We start from the raw sequence: 22,923 nt of genomic DNA, 5'->3' as shown, positions 1-22,923 counted from the left end.
TGGATAAGAAAGCTATGGTACATATACACAATGGAATATTACTCAGCCATTAAAAAGAATTCATTTGAATCAGTTCTAATGAGATAGATGAAACTGGAGCCCATTATACAGAGTGAAGAAAGATAAACACCAATACAGTATACTAATGCATATATATGGAATTTAGAAAGATGGTAACGATAACCCTATATGCAAGACAGAAAAAGAGACACAGATGTATAGAACAGACTTTTGGACTCTATGGGAGAAGGCAAGGGTGGGATGATCTGAGAAAACAGCATCGAAACATGTATATTATCAAGTGTGAAACAGAGCGCCAGTCCAGGTTGGATGCATGAGACAAGTGCTCAGGGCTGGTGCACTGGGATGACCCAGAGGGATGGGATGGGGAGGGAGGTGGGAGGGGGGTTCAGGATGGGGGACACATGTAAATCCATGGCTGATTCATGTCAATGTGTGGCCAAAACCACTACAATATTGTAAAGTAATTAGCCTCCAAATAATAAAAATAAATGAAAAAAAAAGAAAGAAAGAAGATCCCCAAAGCCATATGTTACCCCAACACACACAAATTCAGCAAATAAAAATTCATCCCCATTTATATTTTGATTACAAGAAACATACCTAAAACATAAGAAATAGCTTAAAAGTTAAAGAACAGAAAATATATATGTGCCAAGCAAATACTAAACAAACAAATAAAACAGCTGATGTAGGTATGTTACTACTAGATAAAATAAAATTTATGACTAAGAGCATGAATTGGAGATAAAAGAGCTGCCACATTGATATGTTTTAATGCACCAAGAAGACACAATTATAAATTTGTTTCTTAATAACACAGCTCCAGATATATAAACTGTCAGAACTCCCAGGAAAAATTGATAACTACAATTGTGGGAAATGTTAACATATTTCCCTCAGTTGATTGATGGATCAAGAAAAATGTGTTTTGGACTTCCTGGAGGTCCAGTGGTTGGGAGTCCGCCTGCCAGTGCAAGGGACATGGGTTGCATCCCTGCTCTGGGAGGATTCCACATGCTTCGGGGCAACTGAGCCCATGTGCCAAAACTACTGAAGCTTGCACTCTAGAGCCAGAGAGCGGCAACTGCTGAGCCTGTGCACCCTCAAGCCTGTGCTCTGTAAGAGAAGCCACAGCAATGAGAAGCCCAAGCACCACAGCTGGAGAGAAGCCTCCACTCAGCGCAACTAGAGAAAGCCCATGTGCAGCCACAAAGATCCAGCACAGCCAAAACCAGATAAAGTTTTCAGTAAAAAGTAAAAATATGTTTCAGTAAAAATATAGGAGATTTGAACAACATAATTGAAGGTTTGACCTATTATCAAAAACCCTGCAGCCAATAATTGGGGGCACATATTCTTTTTGCATACACATACAACATTTTTAAAAGATTTGTTGAGGTATAATTGACATACAATAAGCTGCACATATTTAAAATGTACAATATAGGGGGACTTTCCTGGTGGTCCAGTGGCTAAGACTCTGAGCTCCCAATGTAGTGGGCCTGGGTTCAATTCCTGGTCAGGGAACTAGATCCCACATGCCACAACTAAAGAGCCTGCATGCCACAACTAAGACCTGGCATGTGCAAGTATATAAATAAAAATAAATACTTAAAATTTTTAAATGTGTACATTGAAAACCAGGTGGTGCCAGTGGTAAAGAACCCACCTGCCAATGCAGAAAACATAAGAGACATGGATTCAACCCCTGGGTCAGGTAGATCCCCTGGCGGAGGGCATGACAACACACTACTCCAGTATCTTTGCCTGGAGAATCTCTCAGATGGAGGAGTCTGGCAGGGTACAGTCCATAAGGTTACAAAGAGTTGGACAAAACTGAAATGACTTAGCATGCACACACATATGAACATGCCTCCATTAAAAAGGAAATAATACTCTGCTTAGGAAAGTGCCCTTTACTTCAGGCACACACAAAATCACAAATATAAAAGTTGACTGAGAGTCTTATTAAATGGAGCCTGCTGGATTGAAAGCATCAGCTGCTTCTCTACCCTCCAATTGGAAGAAGTTCAGAATGGTAGCTGCTAAATAGTCATCCTACCAAGATCTAACACAGATTCCAACCCTTTCTCAAGCACCCTCTGCTCGGTTCAGTTCAGTCACTCAGTCGTGTCCAACTCTGCAACCCCATGGACTGCAGCACACCAGGCTTCCCTCTCCATCACCAACTCCGGGAGTTTGCTCAAACTCAGGTCCATCGAGTCGGTGATGACATCCAACCATCTCAGCCTCTGTCGTCCCCTTCTCCTCCTGCCTTCAATCTTTCCCAGAATCAGGGACTTTTCAAATGAGTGGGCTCTTTGCATCAGGTGGCCAAAGGATTGGAGCTTCAGCTTCAGCACCAGTCCTTCCAATGAATATTCAGGACTGATTTCCTTTAGGATGGACTGGTTGGATCTCCTTGCAGTCCAAGGGAGTCTCAAGAGTCTTCTCCAACACCACAGTTCAAAAGTATCAGTTCTTTGGCACTCAGCTTTCTTTATGGTCCAACTCTTACATCCATACATGACTACTGGAAAAACCATAGCTTTGACTAGACCTTTGTCAGAAAAGTAATGTCTCAGTTTTTAATATGCTGTCTAAATATATATATATATGCTGTCTAGGTTTGTCATAGCTTTTCTTCAAAGGAGCAAGTGTCCATTAATTTCATGGCTGCACTCACCATCTGTGGTGATTTTGGAGCCCAAGAAAATAAAGTCTCTCACTGTTTCCATTGTTTCCCCATCTATTTGCCATGAAGTGATGGGACCAGAAGCCATGATCTTAGTTTTCTGAATGTTGAGTTTTAAGACAACTTTTTCACTCTCCCTTTTCACTTTCATCAAGAGGCTCTTTAGTTCTTCTTTGCTTTCTGCCATACAGGTGGTGTCATCTGCATATCTGAGGTTATTGATATTACTCCAAGAAATCTTGATTCCAGATTGTGCTTCATCCAGCACAATTCTCATGATGTACTCTGCATAGAAGTTAAATAAGGAGGGTGACAATATGCAGCCTGATGTACTCCTTTCCTGATTTGGAACCAGTCTGTTGTGCCAAGTCCAGTTCTAACAGTTGCTTCTTGACCTGCATACAGATTTCACAGGAGGCAGGTCAGGTGGTCTGGTATTCCCATCTCTTGAAGAACTTTCCACAGTTTGTTGTGATCCACACTGCCAAAGGTTTTGGCATAATTAATAAAGCAGAACTAGATGTTTTTCTGGAACTCTCTTGCTCTTTTGATGATGCAACAGATGTTGGCAATTTGATCTCTGATTCCTCTGCCTTTTCTAAATCCATCTTGAACACCTGGAAGTTCGTGGTTCACATACAGTTGAAGCCTGCCTTGGAGAATTTTGAGCATTGCTTTGCTAGTGTGTGAGATGATTGCAACTGTGCATAGTTTGAACATTTTTTGGCATTGCCTTTCTCTGGGATTGGAATGAAAACTGACCTTTTCCAGTCTGGTGGCCACTGCTGCGTTTTCCAAATTCACTGGCATATTGAGTACAGCACTTTCACAGCATTATCTTTTAGGACTTGACATCGCTCAACTGGAATCCCATCGCCTCCACTAGCTTTGTTCATAGTGATGCTTCCTGGGGCCCACTTCACATTTCAGGAAGTCTGGTTCTAGGTGAGTGATCACACCATCATGGTTATCTGGGTCATGAAGATCTTTTTTGTATAGTTCTTCTGTGTATTCTTGCCACCTCTTTTTAATACCTTCTGCTTCTGTTAGGTCCATACCATTTCTGTTCTTTATTGTGCCTATCTTTGCATGAAAATTTCCCTTGGTATCTCTAATTTTCTTGAAGAGATTTCTAGTTTCTCCCATTCTATTGTTTTCCTCTATTTCTTTGCATTGATCACTGTTAAGAGGTGCAAAACTCCCAGCAAAGACCAGATTAGCAGTGTTATTTTCTCCTTCAAACCTTGAAGAATAATTAGGGAGGATAGTCAGAGCACAGAAATCAACACGCAACATGTGATCTTTAAGGTTTAATATGCTACGTAAGATCTTTGGTTTCCCCAGTGGCTCAGCAGCAAAGAATCTGCCTGCAGTGGAGGAGATGCAGGAGACTCAGGTTCAGTCCCTGGATTGGGAAGATCCCCTGGAGGAGGGCCTGCAATCCACTCCAGTATTCTTGCCTGGAGAATCCCATAGAGAGAGGAGCTTGGCAGGCCACAGTCCATAGCGTTGCAGACAGTCAGACACAGCTGAAGTGAGTGAGAAAGCATGCATGCACTCACTTAAGATCTTTGGCCATAGTAACTCATGCTTAAGAATTGACTGGAAGCCTACTATTTATTTCAGGAAACTACACTAATTAAACAAAACCCACATCTGGCCTACAGCAGCTATGGCTGTTGGCAAAAATATCCTGAATCTCTTACACAGAAGAGGCGCCCTCTAGAGGTGGCTGCCGAAGGTGTGTAGCCCTTAATGAGAGTATTACCCACAGAGCCCACTTCAGATGGGCCATGAGAGATGGAGGACACGAAACAACTTTCCTGGGACTTCCCTGGAGTCCAGTGGCTAAGGCTCTGCACTCCCAATCCTGGGGGCCTGGGTTTGATCCCTAATCAGGAAACTAGACCCCACATGTGGCAACTAAGAATTCACATGCCACAACTAAAGATCCTGCATGCTGTAATGAAGATCAAAGATCCCACGTGCTGAAACTAAGAAATAAGTAAATACAAATAAACATTAAAAAAATCCGTGGGTCACAAAGAGTCGGACACGACTGAGCAACTATTACTTAGACTCCTCTGGTTGGCTCAATGGTAAAGAATTTGAGTGCCAATGCAGGAGACGTAGGAGACGCAGGTTTATTCCCTGGTTTGGGAAGATCCCTGGAGAATGAAATGGCAACCCATTCCAGTATTCTTGTCTGGGAAATTCCATGGAGAGAGGAGCCTGGTGGGCCACCGTCCATAGGGTCACAAAGAGATGGATATGATTGAGCATTAACAAAGTACGAAAAAAAATAAACAACCTCCATGAGGACAGAACAAGGGATCATGGGGAACAATGAGGATTTTCCCAAGGGGGTAGAACTTGGGAAAGCCAAACAGACCAAGCAAGGAACTTACTCCTGTGTTGGGGCAGGTGGACCTTATCCCCCAGATCCAATACACAGTGTTGTTCTGGTTATCTATTGCCACCCCAAAATTTAGTGGCTCAGAATAACACTTATTTGTCATCCCCAGAGTTCCCATGGCTCCTAAGGGCTTGGCTGGGCACTCCAAGTATCTTACATGATTACAGTCACACAGCTGCAGCTGGAGCAGCTCTGGACTAACTGGGCATCTCACTTTCTTCATATATTCCTGGGGCTTCTCAATGGCTCTCTGTGTAGGCAAATGTGGGCCTCCTCACAAGATGGTGGAGATGGTGGCCCTAGGGCAGTTGGAGTGCTAACTAGGGGGTCCCAGCATAAGTGTCTCAGCAAACAAGGCAGCAGCCGCCTTGCCTTTCAGGGCCCAGCCTCAGACGCTATAGGGCATTACTTCTGCTTTGCTCTACTAGCCAAGCAGCCGCTAGCACATCCCGGTTCAAGGGATGAGAACATACACAATCCATCAAGAGACCAGTGACGAGTGACTCCTGAATGCTTTCCTTTTCTGAACGAGAGTTTTGCTTGTGGAGGACTTTCCCACCATTGTATATCAGCTGTGCTGGGGACTGAAAACTTGTCTTTGGTTTACAGCTTGCTGGACCACAAACAGCCACATGAGGAACTTAACAGATTCTGAGTAGCTAAAGGGATGTACTGCCACACAGTTTGGTGGTTACCTATCTAAACTCCATTTTGCTTCTTCCTCAGGAAAACAATTCTTATATTTCCCACATTCCCTTGCAGCTAAGAGTGGTCATGTGACAAAATTCTGGCCAATGAGATGTCAGCCAAAGTAGCTGGATGAGACATCCAGGAAGGCTATTTTGTTTGTTTTTGCTGCACCACACAGCACGTGGGATCCTAGTTCCCTGACCAGGGATTGAAGCTGTGCCTCCTGCTTTGCAAACTCGGAGTCTTAACTGCTAGACTGCCAGGGAAGTCCCAAGAAGGCTTTTTAAAAGGGGGCTAAAAAGCTGATACGGATCCTTTTCCGCCCTTTGCCATTTCCTCCTGATTTCTGGCTGGAATGCAGGATATGACAACTGGAGCTCCATTCAGTCACCTTAGACCACAAGTCTTAAGAATGAAAACCAAAAAAAAAAAAAAAAGAAAATGAAAACCACAAGCTGAGAATGGTGGTACAAAAAGATAGAAGGACCCTGGACTCTGCTGACAATGGAACTACTATGAACCCTCTATCTATGGACATTTTTTACACAAAAGAAAAGTAAAATTTCAATCTTATTTCTGGTCTCCATTATTAGCTGCTAAATGCAGTTCCTACCTTAGACAGAATGTCTTCCTCACTCGATTATCTAAGCAGGGACTCTTGGTTTCACTCTTGTTTTTATTCCATTAAACTTACATAGAATCTGGCAATAAATACTGATTGAATGAATGCCTAGCAGTTTAAGTTCTAACTGATTTATTTAACTGTCTGGGTTTGATAAGGTACAAAGAATTCCCCCCCACTCATCCCATCCTGCCATCAGCTGCTGTCTTCAACTGTGCTCTGTCAGCCAACTTCCCCATCCTAGGAACACATTTCTCAAGTACCCACCATGGTTTTCTTGTTATTTTCATGGAATACAAGTCTTGAACAGTCCATTTTTTAAATTTCAATCTTATATTCAATTCCTAGCTCACTCCCCGCCCTCCAACTCAAGTTGAACTCACAGCCCAGAGATCCGAAACAGCTAAGTGGGGAGACGGGTACCTTTATCTTCACTCTTCTTTCACCCTCCCTCCACTTCCTGCCTCTGACTTCTCCATGCTTGGAATAGTGGGAGAAAGAAAAAGGGTAGTTTTATATGACAAGGTCTGTTAGAAGTCCTGGCTTTCTCTTGGAGGGTGATATTTGAGGAGACTCACAGGCCCTCCACACTGCACACCCCTTGGTATCACAGTGCATCTCCAACTGATGTCCTGCAGCGCATCCTGAGCTTCTAGCACACTGCTCCTTGCCATTAGAGTCTTCTTGCCCTGCAGGGACCTCTCTTGGACAGAGCCCCCTCTATGGTTAAAACCCAGGTACTCTCCATGATGTCCTCCTGGCCCATGAGAAACTGCCACATCCTTATCATGCCAGATGCTAGAAGTACAGGCTACTCTCAAGCACTGCCATTCCTGGTCTGGGCTCCAGTCATTCTCCAATATGCCCTGTTCACCAGACCATCAGCAGATACTCATCCCTATGTTCATATGTGTCTCCATGCCAGTAAACTCACATCAAGTTTTTCCAAAACTCTGACAAGGGGCCCGACTTTGATCCCTCTTTGGAGAACAGATCCTACCTGCCGCAACTAAAGATCCAGCATGCAGCGGCTAAAAAAAGATCCTGCATGCCTCAACGAAGATGGAAGATCCCGAGTGCCCCAACTAAGACTCAGCACAGCCAAATTAATTAATTAAAAAAAACTCTCTCACACTGCTCTGCTTGTGCTCTATTGCAGCACTGGGATAATAATTCTACTACCCAAGATTCATCCAGTCAAGGAGTGATTTTCCTGCAGGCGCCCCAGTCTCCTGGTGCTCTCCTGACTCGGCCTGTAGCCTCTGCTCACCTTCCTAAGGACGAAGCGGGGGAGACAACAAAGCTCTACAGAGCAGACCAACAACTCTACCTTCACAACCCTTCATTCCCTTGTCAAGAGTCTCATTTCTAGAGGCTGAAGATGACGATAAGGGACCATGATTGTTAGAGGAGTTGTTCTCTTTTTCTGTCCAGTCAAGTCTTTCTCTACCATGTGGGGAACCTACATGCTCTTCCTTCCCTGAGGACTCAGCTCAAACTCTAAGACAACAGGAAAAATCTCTTTGAACATCCTGTGACACATGCACTACCACTTTTAAATTTTTACGCCACTTCATGAGTTAGAGAAACAAAGTAATTAAGACTTAAGGAAGTAGGAACTCCTGGCTAAACATGGTGGATTGAGCACACCCATTTATCTCTGCTCCATCCAGAAATCACATCAAAAGGAGAGTATGGAAATTAAAAAGCATAAAAGCTCAAGGAGAAGACTAGAGACAATGAGAGACGTAATTTTGAAAAATGGAATGTCTCATGTGTAAGGTTTTAAATCCTTGAGTTTGAATATTTTCCATTCTATTCATGAGGTAGAGAGAGGAAAACCAAAAAGGCATGAAATAATTGGAGTCTTAGAACTTGTAAAGACTTAAAAAATTGAAAGTGTTTAGTCTTCTGGCAGTAGAGGAAGAGGACTGAAAATTTCCTTTGGGGATGATGACTGACACAGGAAAAACCTTAACAGGAACTAGAAGACTGATCCCTCCCTCACCCACCCCACAGTGAGTTACCCCCAACTGACCACCTCTGGCCCCTGCATTGGGCTTCTAATCAGCAATTTTGGACCTCATGCCTAAATTGGAACAAACAGCCCAAGTTCACAAGCCTCACACATAAAAGACAGAAGCCAAAAGAAAAGGAACCTGGAGTGTAACATATAACGAGGGGACCAGAAGAAAATGTCCTCAAAACTGCAATTAATATGGTCAGAAATCAACAGAAAACATTGCACCCATGACAAAAGAATGGATGCTATTTTTTTTTTAAGGTTTTTTTTTTTGTTTTTTTTTTTTAGTTGGAGGCTAATTACTTCACAATATTGTAGTGGTTTTTGTCATATATTGACATGAATTAGCCATGGATATACATGTATTCCCCATCCCGATCCCCCCTCCCACCTCCCTCTCCACCCGATCCCTCTGGATCTTCCCAGTGCACCAGGCCCGAGCACTTGTCTCATGCACCCAACCTGGGCTGGTGATCTGTTTCACCCTAGATAATATACATGTTTCGATGCTGTTCTCTTGAAACATCCCACCCTCGCCTTCTCCCACAGAGTCCAAAAGTCTGTTCTATATATCTGTGTCTCTTTTTCTGTTTTGCATATAGGGTTATCGTTACCATCTTTCTAAAGTCCATATATATGTGTTAGTATACTGTAATGGTCTTTATCTTTCTGGCTTACTTCACTCTGTATAATGGGCTCCAGTTTCATCCATCTCATTAGAACTGATTCAAATGAATTCTTTTTAATGGCTGAGTAATATTCCATGGTATATATGTACCACAGCTTCCTCATCCATTCGTCTGCTGATGGGCATCTAGGTTGCTTCCATGTCCTGGCTGGATGCTATTATTAAAAGGAACATTCAGAAAATAATAAAGACATGTGCTGGCTTCTACAGCACATATACTAAAGTTGGAACAATACAGAGAAGATTAGCATGGCCCCTGCACAAGGATGACATGCAAATTCATGAAGCGTTTCATGCTCTCTGTATAACTGATTTACTGTGCTATACACCTGAAACTAACACAATATAATAAATCAGTTATACTTTAATACATTTTTTAAAAAAGAAAATAAGACTTCCTGGAAATTAAAAATATGAAGTGGTCAGTTAAAAATAAATACATATTTAACCTCCCTCCCCCCCAAAAAAATGAAGTGAGGGACTTCCCTGCTGGTCTAATGGGTCTACCCTGCAGGGGGTGCCGTTGGAGCCCTGGTCGGGGAACTAAAATCCCACAAGCCATGGGGTGTGGCCAAAAAGAAAAGAAAAATATATATATGTGTAAGTGAAAGTTTGTAATTTAATAAAAAGAATTCTGAGACAAAGTTGAAGCTTTCCTGGTGGTTCAGTGGTAAAGAATCTGCCTGCTACTACAGTATATGTGGGTTCAATCCCTGGGTTGGGAAGATTCCCTGCAGAAGGAAATGGCAACCCACTCTAGTATTCTTGCCTGGGAAATCCCATGGACAGAGGAATCTAGTGGGCTACAGTTCATGGGGTCGCAAAGGGCCAGACTCGACTTAGCAACTAAGTCAAAGTTGAAGAAATATCCTAGAGGATAGAATAAAAATACAAAGAAATAGAAAATATAGATATAAGAAAATTAGAAATTCAGTCTAGGACACAGAATATCTGATTTTAGAAAGTGAGAAGAAATAAAATAGTCAGTAGGAAAATTATTAAAGAAGTAATTCAATAGCAATTTACTACACTGAAGGACATGAGTTTATAGCTTGCAAGGGCCCATGAAATTACCAGGACATTAAATTTTTAAAAAAGGAAACAAACAAAAATTTTTAAAAATCAAACACCCAAAGGCTTTTCCTCATCAAATTTCAGAGTAAATATTAAGACCAACTTGTAAAGTCATCCAGAGAGAAAAATCAGGCTGCAAACAGAAGATGCTCAGAAGCATACTCAGAATGACGCTGGATTTTATAATAGTCCTAAAAACTAGAAAACAATGGGCAATGCCTTCAAACGCCTAAAAACAGTATTTTTAATCTAAAATTCTATACTCTGCCAAGATATTTTCAGGCAAGCAAAGACAGGAAATTTGTTTTCTGGGCTCCCTTCCTCAGGAAGCTTGTGGATGAAGAAGTCCACTAAAACAGAGCATGAGGCCAGGGAAAATCAGAGCTTGGCATCCAGGAAACAGAGGGTCCACAGAGAAGATAAACAAGGAGAGTCCCTGGATGAGGGTGTCGGGAAGAGCCCCGACAGCCTTGCTGCAGGCCTCACGCAACCAGCCAGATTAGAACAGAGGCCATCACACAAGGTCATCAGGCTACCTACTTTGACCAATTTGAGGTTTACACTTCTAGCAGAGGGAATGAAAACAAAAGAAAGGAACAAAAAAGCCCAAGGCAGTTATAAATTCTGGGAAAAACAAAAATAAGCATAAAAGGCAGGTTTAATAGAGACTTAATAGTGAACAAATTTCCCTGATGGCCCAGTGGCAAAGAATCTGCCTACTAATGCAGGAGACCCAGGTTTGATCCCTGGGTTGGGAAGATTCCCTGCAGAAGGAAATGGCAACCCACTCCAGTATTTTGCCTGGGAAATACCATGGACAGAGGAGCCTGGTGGGGCTGCAAAAGAATTGGACAACTTAACGACTAATCAATAACCAAAACAAACCTTACAAAATCATAATTATATAAACAATAAATACCAACTTATCCAAAAATTATTGTCTACTATTAGAAGAGGAGATGAGTGTTACATATGGAGTAAAGAGCTAAATCCTGATCTTCTATTTTAAAAAGTATACTAAGTGAACTGATTTTATTTTATTACTAAAATTTATGATAAAAAGTTTAAGGTGATATTTCCTAAAAGCAGTAGGTTGGAGAGGTTTATTTTGTTCTGATGAGCTATGGGTTTAGTTTTTTTTTTCCCTCTCTCTCTCTCTCAAAAGATGCAGTAAATTTCTATATCTGTTATGGCATTTCATGGAGGTCTTCCTCTATGTACATTAAAAGCATTTAAAAGCTGCAGTCTTTACAACCCTATGGACTGTAGCCCACCAGGCCTCTCTGTCCATGGGATTCTCCAGGCAAGAATACTGATGTGGGTTGCCGTGCCCTCCTCCAGGGGATCTTCCCAACCCAGGGACCAAACCTGCGCCTCTTATGTCTCCTGCATTGGCAGGCGGATTCTTTACCACTAGAGCCACTTGGGAAGCCCTAAAAGCATCTATTAGAAGTGTAAAAAAAGAAGTGTACAGAGAATTCCTTGGCAATCCAGTGGTTAGGACTCCACCCTTTCACTGCCAAAGGTCCCCGTTCAATCTCTGGTTGGGGAACTAAGATCCTGAAGGCTGTGCAGCCAGAAACAAAGAGGAAGAATTGTATAAATTATCCATTCCTCTCATACAATATGAAAATAGTGTTAACAACTTAAGTTAGTTTTATCTGAGGTGATTAAAAATGCAGATTAATTACCCTACTTATGATGTACTGAACAAGTATGTCTCTGAGAACTAGAAGTGACATTTGACTGAGTCCCCCAGTGATTGTTAGGTGTCCTAATGGAATCTACTAGAAAGATACATCTTGGATTACTCTAATGTGCTTTCACATTATAATAATATGTGTGTGTTATCACTTAGTCATGTCCAACTCTGCAACCCCATGGACTACATGGTAGCCCACCAGGCTCCCCTGTCCATGGAATTTTCCAGGCAAGAATACTGGAGTGGGTTACCATTTCCTTCTCTGGGGGATCTTTCTGACCCAGGGATCAAACCTGGGTCTCCTTCCCTAGCAGGCAGATTCTCTACAGTCTGAGCCACCAGGGAAGCCCGAACACACAATGTGCTTTCACATTATAATAATTTATTTTGCATCAGATTTGTCCTCTTATGATAGGAAAATATTTTTCTCATTGCTCTGAGGTCCATAAAGTGTTGTTGATTTAACAGTACCTCATTCTGTTGTTTCATCATTATAGTCTTAGCTCATTTGAAATATTGTTCTGATTTCTCTATCTTATCAGATAAGGGCCTTGTGCTTGATTCATATTTTATCTCCATTCTCTTCTCAGGAAGATCAATAAAAGAATATCTCACAAGTATTTGTCAAAATATGACACTGCCTTATAAAATAAAATCTGAAGGAAAATATACTTTATTAAACTATATGACTTCACTCTGTATGATACTCTCTGGGTCCATCCATGTCTCCACAAATGACCCAATGTCATTCCTTTTTATGACTGAGTGGTAGTCCATTGTGTTTATGTACCACATCTTCTTTACCCCATCTTCTAGTGATGAACATTTAGGTTGTTTCTATATCCTGGTTATTGTAAATAGTGTTGCATTGAATATTGGGGTACATATATCTTTTCAAATTATGTTTGTTTTTTTTCTGGGTATATGCTTAGGAGTGGGATTCCTGGGTCATATGTTCTATTTTTAGTGTTTTAAGGAACCTCCATACTGTTCTCCATAGTGGCTGCATCAATATATATTCCCACCAACAGTGTAGGAGGGCTCCCTTTTCTCCACACCCTCTCCAGCATTTATTCTTTGTAAATTTCTTGTTGAGGGCCATTTTGAGGAGAGATAGCCGTGAGAAATATCAATAACCTTAGATAGGCAGATGATACCGCTCTAATGGCAGAAAATGAAGATACTAAAGAGCCTGATGAAAGTGAAAGAGGAGAGTGAAAAAGCTGGCTTGAAACTCAGCTTGGAAAAAATTAAGATCATGGCATCTTGTTCCATCTCTTCTGGCAAATAGAAGGGGAATAAGTGGAAGAAGTGACAGCTTTCTTTTCTTGGGCTTCAAAATCACTGCAGACAGTGACTGCAGCCATGAAATTCAAAGATGCTTGCTCCTTGGAAGAAAAGACAGCATGTTTAAAAAGCAGAGACATCATTTTGCCGACAAAGGTCCATATAATCAAAGCTATGGTTTTTCCAGTAGTCATGTATGGATGTGAGAGTTGGGCCATAAAGAAGGCTGAGTGCCAAAGAATTGATACTTTCAAATTGTGGTGCTGGAGAAGACTCTTGAGAGTCCCTTGGACTTCAAGGAGATCAAACCAATCCAGTCCTAAAGGAAATCAGTCCTGAATATTCATTAGGACTGATGCTAAAGCTGAAGCTCTAATACTTTGGCCACCAGATGGGAAGAGCTGACTCATTGAAAAAAAAAAAAAAACTCTAATGCTGGAAAAGACTGAAGGCCTTAAAAGGAGAAGGGGGCAAAGTGCACTTGGCAGTCCCATGGATCTGTCTCTTGTTTCAACAGTGCTTGAAAGGAGCAGACCCAAGGACACCCCCTTACTCCAGCCTGCAACCACCCTCCAACTTTTTTTCCAGTTGCAGCCTTTGGAATCACCCACTCAGCTGTCCATGATCACCAGGACTAGCCACCATTTTTTGAGCTTCACTCCTTATTACCGATCAACCATGGACTCCCAGATTTGTCAGAATTATTCCACCAAGGTGGAGGCCGCCATCATCACCTGGTCAACATGTATCTGTGGGCCTCCTATACCTACCTCTCTCTGGGCTTCTGTTTTGACTACTGACTTGTGGCTCTGGAGGGTGTGGCCCAATTCTTCTGCAAATTGGCCTAGGAGAAGTGTGAGGACATGGAAAGTCTCTTGAAAGTGCAAAACCAGTGCAGCGGCCGCCCCCTCTTTCTGGACGTGCAGAAATCATCTGAAGATGACTGGGGTAAAACCCAGGACACTATGAAAGCTGCCCTCCTCATAGAGAACCTGAACCAGACCATATTGGATCTGCGTGGCCTGGGTTCTACTCGTGCAGACTCCCACCTCTGTGCCTTCCTGGAAAACCACTTCCTAGATGAGGAGGTGAAACTCACCAAGAAGATGGTGACCACCTGAGCAACCTCTGCAGGTTGGCTGGTCCCCAGGCTGGGTTGGGTGAATATCTCTTTGAAAGGCTCACCCTCAACCATGACTAGGAGCCTTTGAAGCCCAGCGGCCTTTGAGGAGCTCCCCTAACATCAGGCTACAGTCTATGGGGCTGCAAAGAGTCAGACATGACTGAGCACACACACACACCTAACATCAGGGCTTCTGCCTGAAGTTTCTTCTCTGCAGCCGCTAGGCAGCATCTTAACACTCTAGAGCTCTCTCAAGCCTTGGACCAAATGGAAAGAATAAAGGTTTTGGCAGCATCGACAAATAAATAAAAGAAGAAGGGGTGGCGTGGAATGAGCTGGTTAGATAGCATCACCAACTCAGTGGACATGAATTTGAGCAAACTCTGGAAGATAGTGGAGGACAGAGGAGCCTGGCCTGCTGCAGTACACGGGGTTGCAATGAGTCAGACACAACTTAACTGTGGAGCCCTATACCAAGGTCACAGATGAGGAGCCCTATATCCAACTCACAGGATAAAAATCTCTAGAACTGACCAAGCCCCATTGCACTGTTGCCATGAGCCTCCAGATCTAAACCGGCCAGTTCCTTGACCCCATATTATGTAAAATACCACCCTACTATCCACCCTATAGCATCCTAACCAATCACCTAATGCCACCCTTCAAGTAGGAATTTTCTGTTTTGAGGCTGTAAAAAACAGCTGCAAGCCTGTGAAAGCGTTTAGCTCTCCCTTGAGCCAGCCCACTGTTCTAACAGCACCTCCCACTCTAATAAACTTTATTCTCCTCTCATTCTGCCTCATGACTGGAAATTCTTTTCCAACCTCCACACAGACCACAACATTAGTGTCTGAACAACAAAAACATTCTGAGGAGTGTGAGGTGATACCTCATGTTGTTTTGATTTGCATTTCTCTGATAACTAGTGATGTTGAGTATCTTTTTCATGTGCCTCTCAGCCATCTGTATGTCTTCTGGAGAAATGTCTATTTCAATCTTCTGCCCACTTTTTGATTTGGTGATTTTTTTAAAATATTGAGCTGCACGAATATTGAGCTGTTTGTATATTTCGGAGATCAATCCCTTGTCAGTTGCTTCATTTCCAGATATTTTCTCCCATTCTGAGGGTTGTCTTTTCATTTTGTTTTTGGTTACTTTTGCTGTCCAAAAGCTTTTAAGTTTAATTAGATCCTATTTGTTCATTTTTGCTTCTATTTTATTACTCTAGGAGATAGGTCAAAAAGATCTTGTTGTGATTATGTCAGCGTGTTCTGCTTATGCTTTCCTCTACGAGTTTTATAGTGTCCGGTCTTATATTTAGGACTTTAATTCATTCTGAGTTTATTTTTGTGTATGGTGTTAGGGAGTGTTCTAACTTGATTCTTTTTCATTTAACTGTCCAGTTTTCCTAGCACCACTTACTGAAGAGGCTGCCTTTTCTCCACTGTAAATTCTTGCCTCTTTTGTCATAGATTAGGTGACCATAGGAGCATGGGTTTAATCTCTGAACTTTTTATCCTGTTCCATTGATTCATATTTCTATTTTGGTGCCAGTGCCATACTGTTTTGATTACTTTAGCTTTATAGTATAGTCTAAGCTCAGGGAAACTGATTCTTCCAGCTTTGTATTTAGTTCTCAAAATTGCTTTATCTCTGTGGGTCTTTTGTGTTTCCATATAAAATTTTTGTCCAAACTCTGTGAAGAATGCCACTGATAATTTGATCGAGATTGCACTGAATGTGTAGATTGCTTTGAGTAGTAGAGTCCCTTTCACAGTGTTGATTCGTCCAATCTAAGAACATGGTATATCTCTCTAACTGTGAATCTTTTATTTGTTTCATCAGTGTCTCAAAGTTTTCCAAGTACAGATCTTTTGCCTCCTCACGTAGGTTTATTACTAGGTATTTTATTCTTTTTGCTGTGATGGTGGTTTTACTTTTGAAAGACAACATGTGAGCTTTTCTGATTACAAAAGTAGTTATGTAGTCTTTTTATTCAACTCAGAAAGCACAGAAAAGTGAAAAGAATAGACAGTTCTTCTATAAACCCAGTTGACAGAGGAGACATTTTGAATAAAAATTATCTACTTTGAAGGTTTTTTGTTTTATTTCATATATCATGAGCATTTTCCCTTTCCATCAATAACATATTTTTTTTAATTATAAAGGAAATAGATTTCATTGTAAAATAAAACATCAACCAGCAAAGCATAAAGTCTCAGGTAAGGTTATGGACAGTGTGGACTTGATGCTTATATGCCAAGGGAAAAGCACTGGCCGAGCAGATGCTGAAGACAAGAGAGACAGGAGAGAGAGGGGGCTTAACTGCTGCCAGGAGAGGCTGAAGAAGAGAAGAGAAGAGGTTCAGAGCTTTCAGAACTTGCCGCCTAAGCGCCTTGACTCCCTTTGTAAAGGTGATGTCTTCTGCTGAGAGTGATGGGGGAGTAAAAGAAAGTGTGATGAAGTAGTTGCTACAAGGAAATGATGAGAGGACTGCTGATAATGGGAAATAGCCATTTCGTGGAGGCTCACATTTTAGTGAGATAGACTGGGTTTTGATCTTGGCTCTGACCCCTAATTAATTAGGTGTCTTTATTCAAATGACTTAACTTCTCTGAAACTGACAAGTCCAGATGAAAATATTGAAAAGGTAGGTGGTTGAGAACCAATCCATGCTTGCAGTTTAGCTGGGCAAGTGTGGGTTAAAAAGGAGCTTGGGAGATAAAAATCATTGGAAAGATAGTGGTTTAAATGATAGGTTAAGAGGCCTTTGCTCATTAGAGATAGAAACAAAGCAAGGAGGAAGCTATCAGTAAAAAACAGAGTTCAAAGAAGTAATTTTACATGTTTCCCTGTACTACAAAAGTAACATCCTGAAACATTTTCAAACATTCATAAAAGCAACTCCTTCCCCCCAACTCTGTGTTTCTATAGTCCAGAAATAAATGTTGTTTAGGTGCTAAGTTGTGTACAATTCTTTTGTGACCCCATGGACTGTAGGCTGCCCACAAGGCTCCTCTGTCTATGGGATTTCACAGGCAAGAACACTGTAGAGGGATGCCATTTCCTTCTCCATGGGATCTTCCTGACCTAGGGATCAAACCCACGTCTCCTGCATTAGAAAGTAGATTCTTTACCACTGAGCTACATGGGAAGCCCTTTTCACCACTGTCTTGCCAGTCCTTGTATTAAGCTAGGAAACAATGAGGTATAATTAAACATTTAAGTGTCCCAGGTGGCGCTAGCAGTAAAGAACTCACCTGCCCATGCAGGAGATATAAAAGATGAGAGTTTGATTCCTGAGTCGTGAATATTGCCTGCAGAGCATGGCAACTTGCTCCAATATTCTTGCCTAGAGAATCCCATAGACAGAGGAGCCTGGCAGGCTACAGTCCACAGGGTTGCAAAGTCAGACACAACTGAAGCAACTTAGTATGCATGCATGCTATGTAGCAGGCCTTAGGAGTAGAAACTGTTTTTAACCTCACAGGCTACTTTTGTTTTATCAATAGGTTACAAAAGTCAGAGCCAAAACCAGACTGAACTGGCAAGATCCAAGTTGGTGAATGGAGTAGGCTAAAAGGTCACTGCTTTCCTTGCCTTCATTCATCTCTGTGTTTCTACACTAACCCCTGCATAAAACCCTGTCTTCCTTGCACCAAACTCAGTTTCATTATTAGCCACTTGAACTTTAGCAGGGAAGAAGTCCTTGAATAGCCCAGGAGGAACTTGGTTCCGCGAAGAAGTCTCTACACAAGAAGAAGGATTCGTGTCTGATTTGGTCACAAGAGCATGGCGGTCTTTACCCTCTTAAAAACTGAAGATTCCCAAAAGCTTTTGTTTATGTAAATTACATATGCATTGATATTTACTATATTAGAAATTAAAACAGAAGTTTAAAAAATATTAATCCTGTAAGAAATAGCAACCATAAACGCATTACATGTTAACATAGTTCAGTTTCTATGAAAAATAACTACATTCTCCATTCTTTCACCTTGGCTCGTCAGCCTGAGTTTTTTTTTCCCCCTTTCTTAGCTCTATAGTTCCTCCAGGCTTCTTTGGAGCAGTTTGAGCCTACAGCATCGCCTTCCACTGGCACCCCAAGATCTAGGAGGAGCTTCAAGCTGTGACTAGACTTCCGATGGATTCATCAGAGGATAACCCAACCTGGACCCTAGAGTCTCTTAAAACATCCATCGACGATGCTTCCCAGGCAATGCAGGTTGCCACTCAACTCTCTGAAATGTTAGCAACGAACCTCAGTAACTTGACTCTCAACCCTAGTATCAAGTTGCCGTATATACCAGAATACACATCTCAACCAACCGGGCAGTTACTTAGTGAGAAAACACCAAATAGGTGGAGAGGGGTAAGAACGGTGTTGAGTGAGCGGAGATACAGGATGAAAAAGCTGATTGAATCTCTTAGACTTCGCTATGCCAATGGAGTTCCTCGTTCTGACTCTCAAAGAGAACTACAGCAGCAGCAGGACACTGAGATTCAATCAAGAATGAGAAGATTCCAGTGTACCTGTAGTTACTGCCAGTTTAACAGAAATCCTTCTGATGATAATTATGAGAATTATAACACAACATACAGTAATTATGCCATGGAATCAAATGAGTCATAAACCTTATTCTTGTACTGTTTTCTTGCTGGTAATTTTAGGATCATTATGAAGCAGCTTGGGAAAGATTGTACCAATATTTTGATAATGTATATTGTAAGTTTGTCTTTTTTACTTGCATCTCTTTTCTACCTTAATACAGTTAACTTACGAGGAATCTATATGTAGCTTGGATTTGAGATGATTTGAATATACACTAGTTCCACTTTGATCTGACACCAAGAAGTACTACTTAAGTCTCAGGTATTGCCTGTTTCTTAAACCTGAAGTTTGCTATAAGATGAAACTCAATATCAAGAATTTGAAACAAATTAACTTGGGAAGGAATGTAAAGATAACATTGGCTGGCTTGGCCAGAGCCTTATTAGTGTGTTAAATAGTAATAAAAGTTTTTGCTGCGCTGTTTCAATTTTCAGTAGCGAATAGATGTGTTTATAGAAGATCTTAATAAAACTTCATACTTATTTGAGTAACTTTAAGATAAATCCTTGTTCTTATCTTAGACTTGTTTTTGCTAGCTATGTATTAAATAAATAATAACCCCCTCCAAAAAAAAAAAAGAAAAATAACTACATTCTCCAAAACAAAAATATAATAAGGGTGTACTGTTTTACATTTTTGCAAGTCTCTTTAACAGATGATATCTGTGTCTGCATTCAATTTGTTGTTTTGATTGGCATACATAAAGAAAATATGACCTTTCAAATATGTTGTTACAAAAGGGAGGAATATTTCAAAATGCTTTTTCAGATAAATGTGGATATTCTTTCTTGTTACTACACCAAATCTTGATACACAGTCATTTTAATTTTTGTTTATTTTTGTCTGTGCTGGGTCTTCATTGCTTTGCACAAGTTTTCTCTAGTCACTGCGAGTGGGCACTACTTTTCATTACAGTGCACCAGCTTCTCATGTTGGGGAGCATCGGCTCTAGGCACGCCAGCTTCAGTTGTTGCGGCAGGCAGTCTCGGCAGTTGTGGTGCATGAGCTTAGTTTGCTCTGCAGTATGTGGAATCTTCCTGGACCGAGGATCAAACCTACATTCCCTGCATTGGAAGGTGGCTTCTTATCCTCTGCGCCACTGTTACCAAGTTCAGGCTCATCGACTGAGAGGCTGACAGAAGATTTCAGGCTAGCGCTTCAAAATAACCATCTTGTCAGGGTCTGGAAGCCAAGTTCTTTTATGGGTCAGAGATGGGGGGGAGGTGAAGAAACAAAGTAAAATGACCATTTCAGTTAATTTCATTCACTCAATCGTGTCCGACTCTGTGATCCCATGGACTGCAGCACACCAGGCTTCCTTATCCATCACCAACTCCCGGAGCTTACACAAACTCATGTTCATTGAGTCAATGATGTCATCCAACCATCTCATCCTCTGTCTTCCCCTTCTCCTCCCGCCTTCAATCTTTCACAACATCAGGGTCTTTTCCAATGTCAGTTCTTCACATTAGGTGGCCAAAGTATTGGAGCTTCAGCTTCAATATCAGTCCTTCCAATGAATATTCAGGACTGATCTCCTTTAGGATGGACTGGTTTGGTCTCCTTGCAGTTCAAGAGTCTTTTCCAACACCACAGTTCAAAAGCATCAATTCTTAGGCATTCAGCTTTCTTTATAGTCCAACTCTAACATCCATACATGACTACTGAAAAAACCATAGCTTTGACTAGATGGACCTTTGTTGGCAAAGTAATGTTCTGCTTTAAATATGCTGTCTAGGTTGGTCATAGCTTTTCTTCAAAGGAGCAAGTGTCTTTTAATTTCATGGCTGCAATCACCATCTGTAGTGATTTTGGAGCCCAAGAAAATAAAGTCTCTCACTGTTTCCATTGTTTGCCCTCCTATTTGCCATGCAGTGATGGGACCAGATGCCATGATCTTAGTTTTCTGAATGTTGAGTTGTAAGACAACTTTTTCACTCTCCTCTTTCACTTTCATCATGAGGCTCTTTAGTTCTTGGCTTTCTGCCATAAGGGTGGTGTCATCTGCATATCTGATGTTATTGATATTTCTCCTGGCAATCTTGATTCCAGCTTGTGCTTCCTCCAGCCTGACATTTAGCATGATGTACTCTGCATATAAATTAAATAAGCAGGGTGACAATATACAGCCTTGATGTACTCCTTTCCCGATTTGGAACCAGTCTGTCGTTCCAAGTCCAGCTCTGTTGCTTCTTGACCTGCATATAGGTTTCTTAGGAGGCAGGTCAGGTGGTCTGGTATTCCCATCTCTTTAAGAACTTTTCAGTTTGTTGTGATCCACACAGTCAAAGGCTTTGGCATAATCAATATAGCAGAAGTAGATTTTTTTTCTGGAACTCTTGCTTTTTTCAGTGATCCAATGGACGTTGACAATTTGATCTCTGGTTCCTCTGCCTTTTCTAAATCCATCTTGAACATCTGGAAGTTCACAGTTCACATACCGTTGAAGCCTGGCTTGGAGAATTTTGAGCATTGCTTTGCTAGTGTGTAAGATGAGTGCAATTGTGCGTAGTTTGAACATTTTTTGGCATTGTCTTTCTTTGGGATTGGAATGAAAACTGACCTTTTCCAGTCCTGTGGCCACTGCTGCATTTTCCAAATTTGCTGGCATATTGAGAGTAGCACTTTCACAGCATCATCTTTTAGGATTTGAAATAGCTCAACTGGAATTCCATCACCCCCACTAGCTTTGTTCATAGTGATGCTTCCTAAGGCCCACTTGACTTCGCCTTCCAGGATGTCTGGCTCTAGGAGAGTTGTCATGCCATCTGGATCTGGATCATGAGGCTCTTTTCTGTACAATTCTTCTGTGTATTCTTGTCACCTCTTCTTAATATCTCTGTTTCTGTTAGATCCATACCATTTCTGTCCTTTATTGTATCCCTCTTTGCATGAAATTTTCACTTGGTATCTCTAATTTTCTTGAAGAGATCTCTAGTCTTTCCCATTCTATTGTTTTCCTCTATTTCTTTGCATTGATCACTGAGGAAGGCTTTCTTATCTCTCCTTGCTATTCTTTGGAACTCTGCATTCAAATGGGTGTATCTTACCTTTTCTCCTTTGCCTTTAACTTCTCTTTTTTCTCAGCTATTTGTAAGGCCTCCTCAGACAATCATTTTGCCTTTTTGCATTTCTTCCTCTTGAGGATGGTCTTGATCGCTGCCTCCTGTACAATGTCATGAACCTCAGTCCATAGTTCTTCAAGCACTCTATCAGATCTAATCCCTTATTATCTCCTAGAATGGCAAGCCTGGGGCAGAGGGATATGTTAGTTTCATTTCCTTAAGACCCTTCACAGGTGGGCAGGGTCAAGCTATCTCCCAGTGAACCAAACAAAGACACCCAAGCCCAAAAGTCAGGCGGAAGGGGCTGGGCACGTCTCCCTGAGGCATTTACGTATGCCTATCATAACAAAAGCGGCAATATAAGAATTAAAGTCACAGAAGCAAATCCAATATGGATTCAAAATTAACCCTTCTGGTTGGTTATACCACCAGGGAAATTCAATACACAGTAGTCTTTAAAATGCTAGTCACCATGTGGGATCCCAAACCATATCAGTATACTTTTTGTAATCTGTTACATCTGAATCCATTGCTTTCCTCTTTTTTTTGCATTTGAAATGGATCATGCGGAGAATATTGATTCACTGCAAAATGCAGAGCTTCCTAATGTTGACACATTACAATACACTACTCTGATACATAACAGGAACATATTAATATCACCATCTAAAATATTTTGAGAATGTCAAGTTCACTGTGGCACATGCAAGTTTTCCAAAATTCAAAATTTCACCTGAGGACTCTAATTTCATCACGGACAACAAAAACTGTCAGTTGTTTTCCTTGAAGTGAGGCTTACATCATTTACTTTTGAGAAAGTGTTTGCCAAATACTCAAGTCTAAATAACCATAGTTTGCCTGGCAGTTATTCTGTTTTTTGGCTGCACTGGGTCTTCGCTGCT

General features: G+C 41.4%; 1 protein-coding gene, 1 non-coding gene and 1 pseudogene across 2 annotated transcripts; all 3 read left to right on the top strand.

The window, feature by feature from the left end:
• The first annotated feature begins 9,352 nt into the window (after nt 1-9,352).
• LOC139035315 (U6 spliceosomal RNA) lies at nt 9,353-9,459 on the top strand. Its single transcript, XR_011487985.1, has one exon. It is a non-coding gene; the product is annotated as a U6 spliceosomal RNA (small nuclear RNA).
• A 4,440-nt stretch (nt 9,460-13,899) lies between these two features.
• Nucleotides 13,900-14,422, top strand: LOC110125380 (ferritin light chain pseudogene; annotated as a pseudogene).
• A 3,928-nt stretch (nt 14,423-18,350) lies between these two features.
• LOC139035127 (developmental pluripotency-associated protein 3-like) lies at nt 18,351-19,507 on the top strand. Its single transcript, XM_070467327.1, has one exon. It carries the CDS (start codon nt 18,489-18,491, stop codon nt 18,975-18,977), a length of 489 nt encoding a protein of 162 aa, XP_070323428.1. The 5' UTR covers nt 18,351-18,488; the 3' UTR covers nt 18,978-19,507.
• The last annotated feature ends 3,416 nt before the right edge of the window (nt 19,508-22,923 follow it).

Source organism: Odocoileus virginianus, chromosome 5 (genome assembly GCF_023699985.2).
Source record: "Odocoileus virginianus isolate 20LAN1187 ecotype Illinois chromosome 5, Ovbor_1.2, whole genome shotgun sequence".
NCBI classification, from domain to species: domain Eukaryota; kingdom Metazoa; phylum Chordata; class Mammalia; order Artiodactyla; family Cervidae; genus Odocoileus; species Odocoileus virginianus.
The sequence above is the reverse complement of the archived record's forward strand: the minus strand, read 5'-3'. Positions and strand labels throughout refer to the sequence as shown.

Excerpts from the sequence above, each read along its gene's own strand:
- LOC139035127 (XM_070467327.1), top strand. The coding sequence starts at position 18,489 with ATGGATTCATCAGAGGATAACCCAACCTGGACCCTAGAGTCTCTTAAA.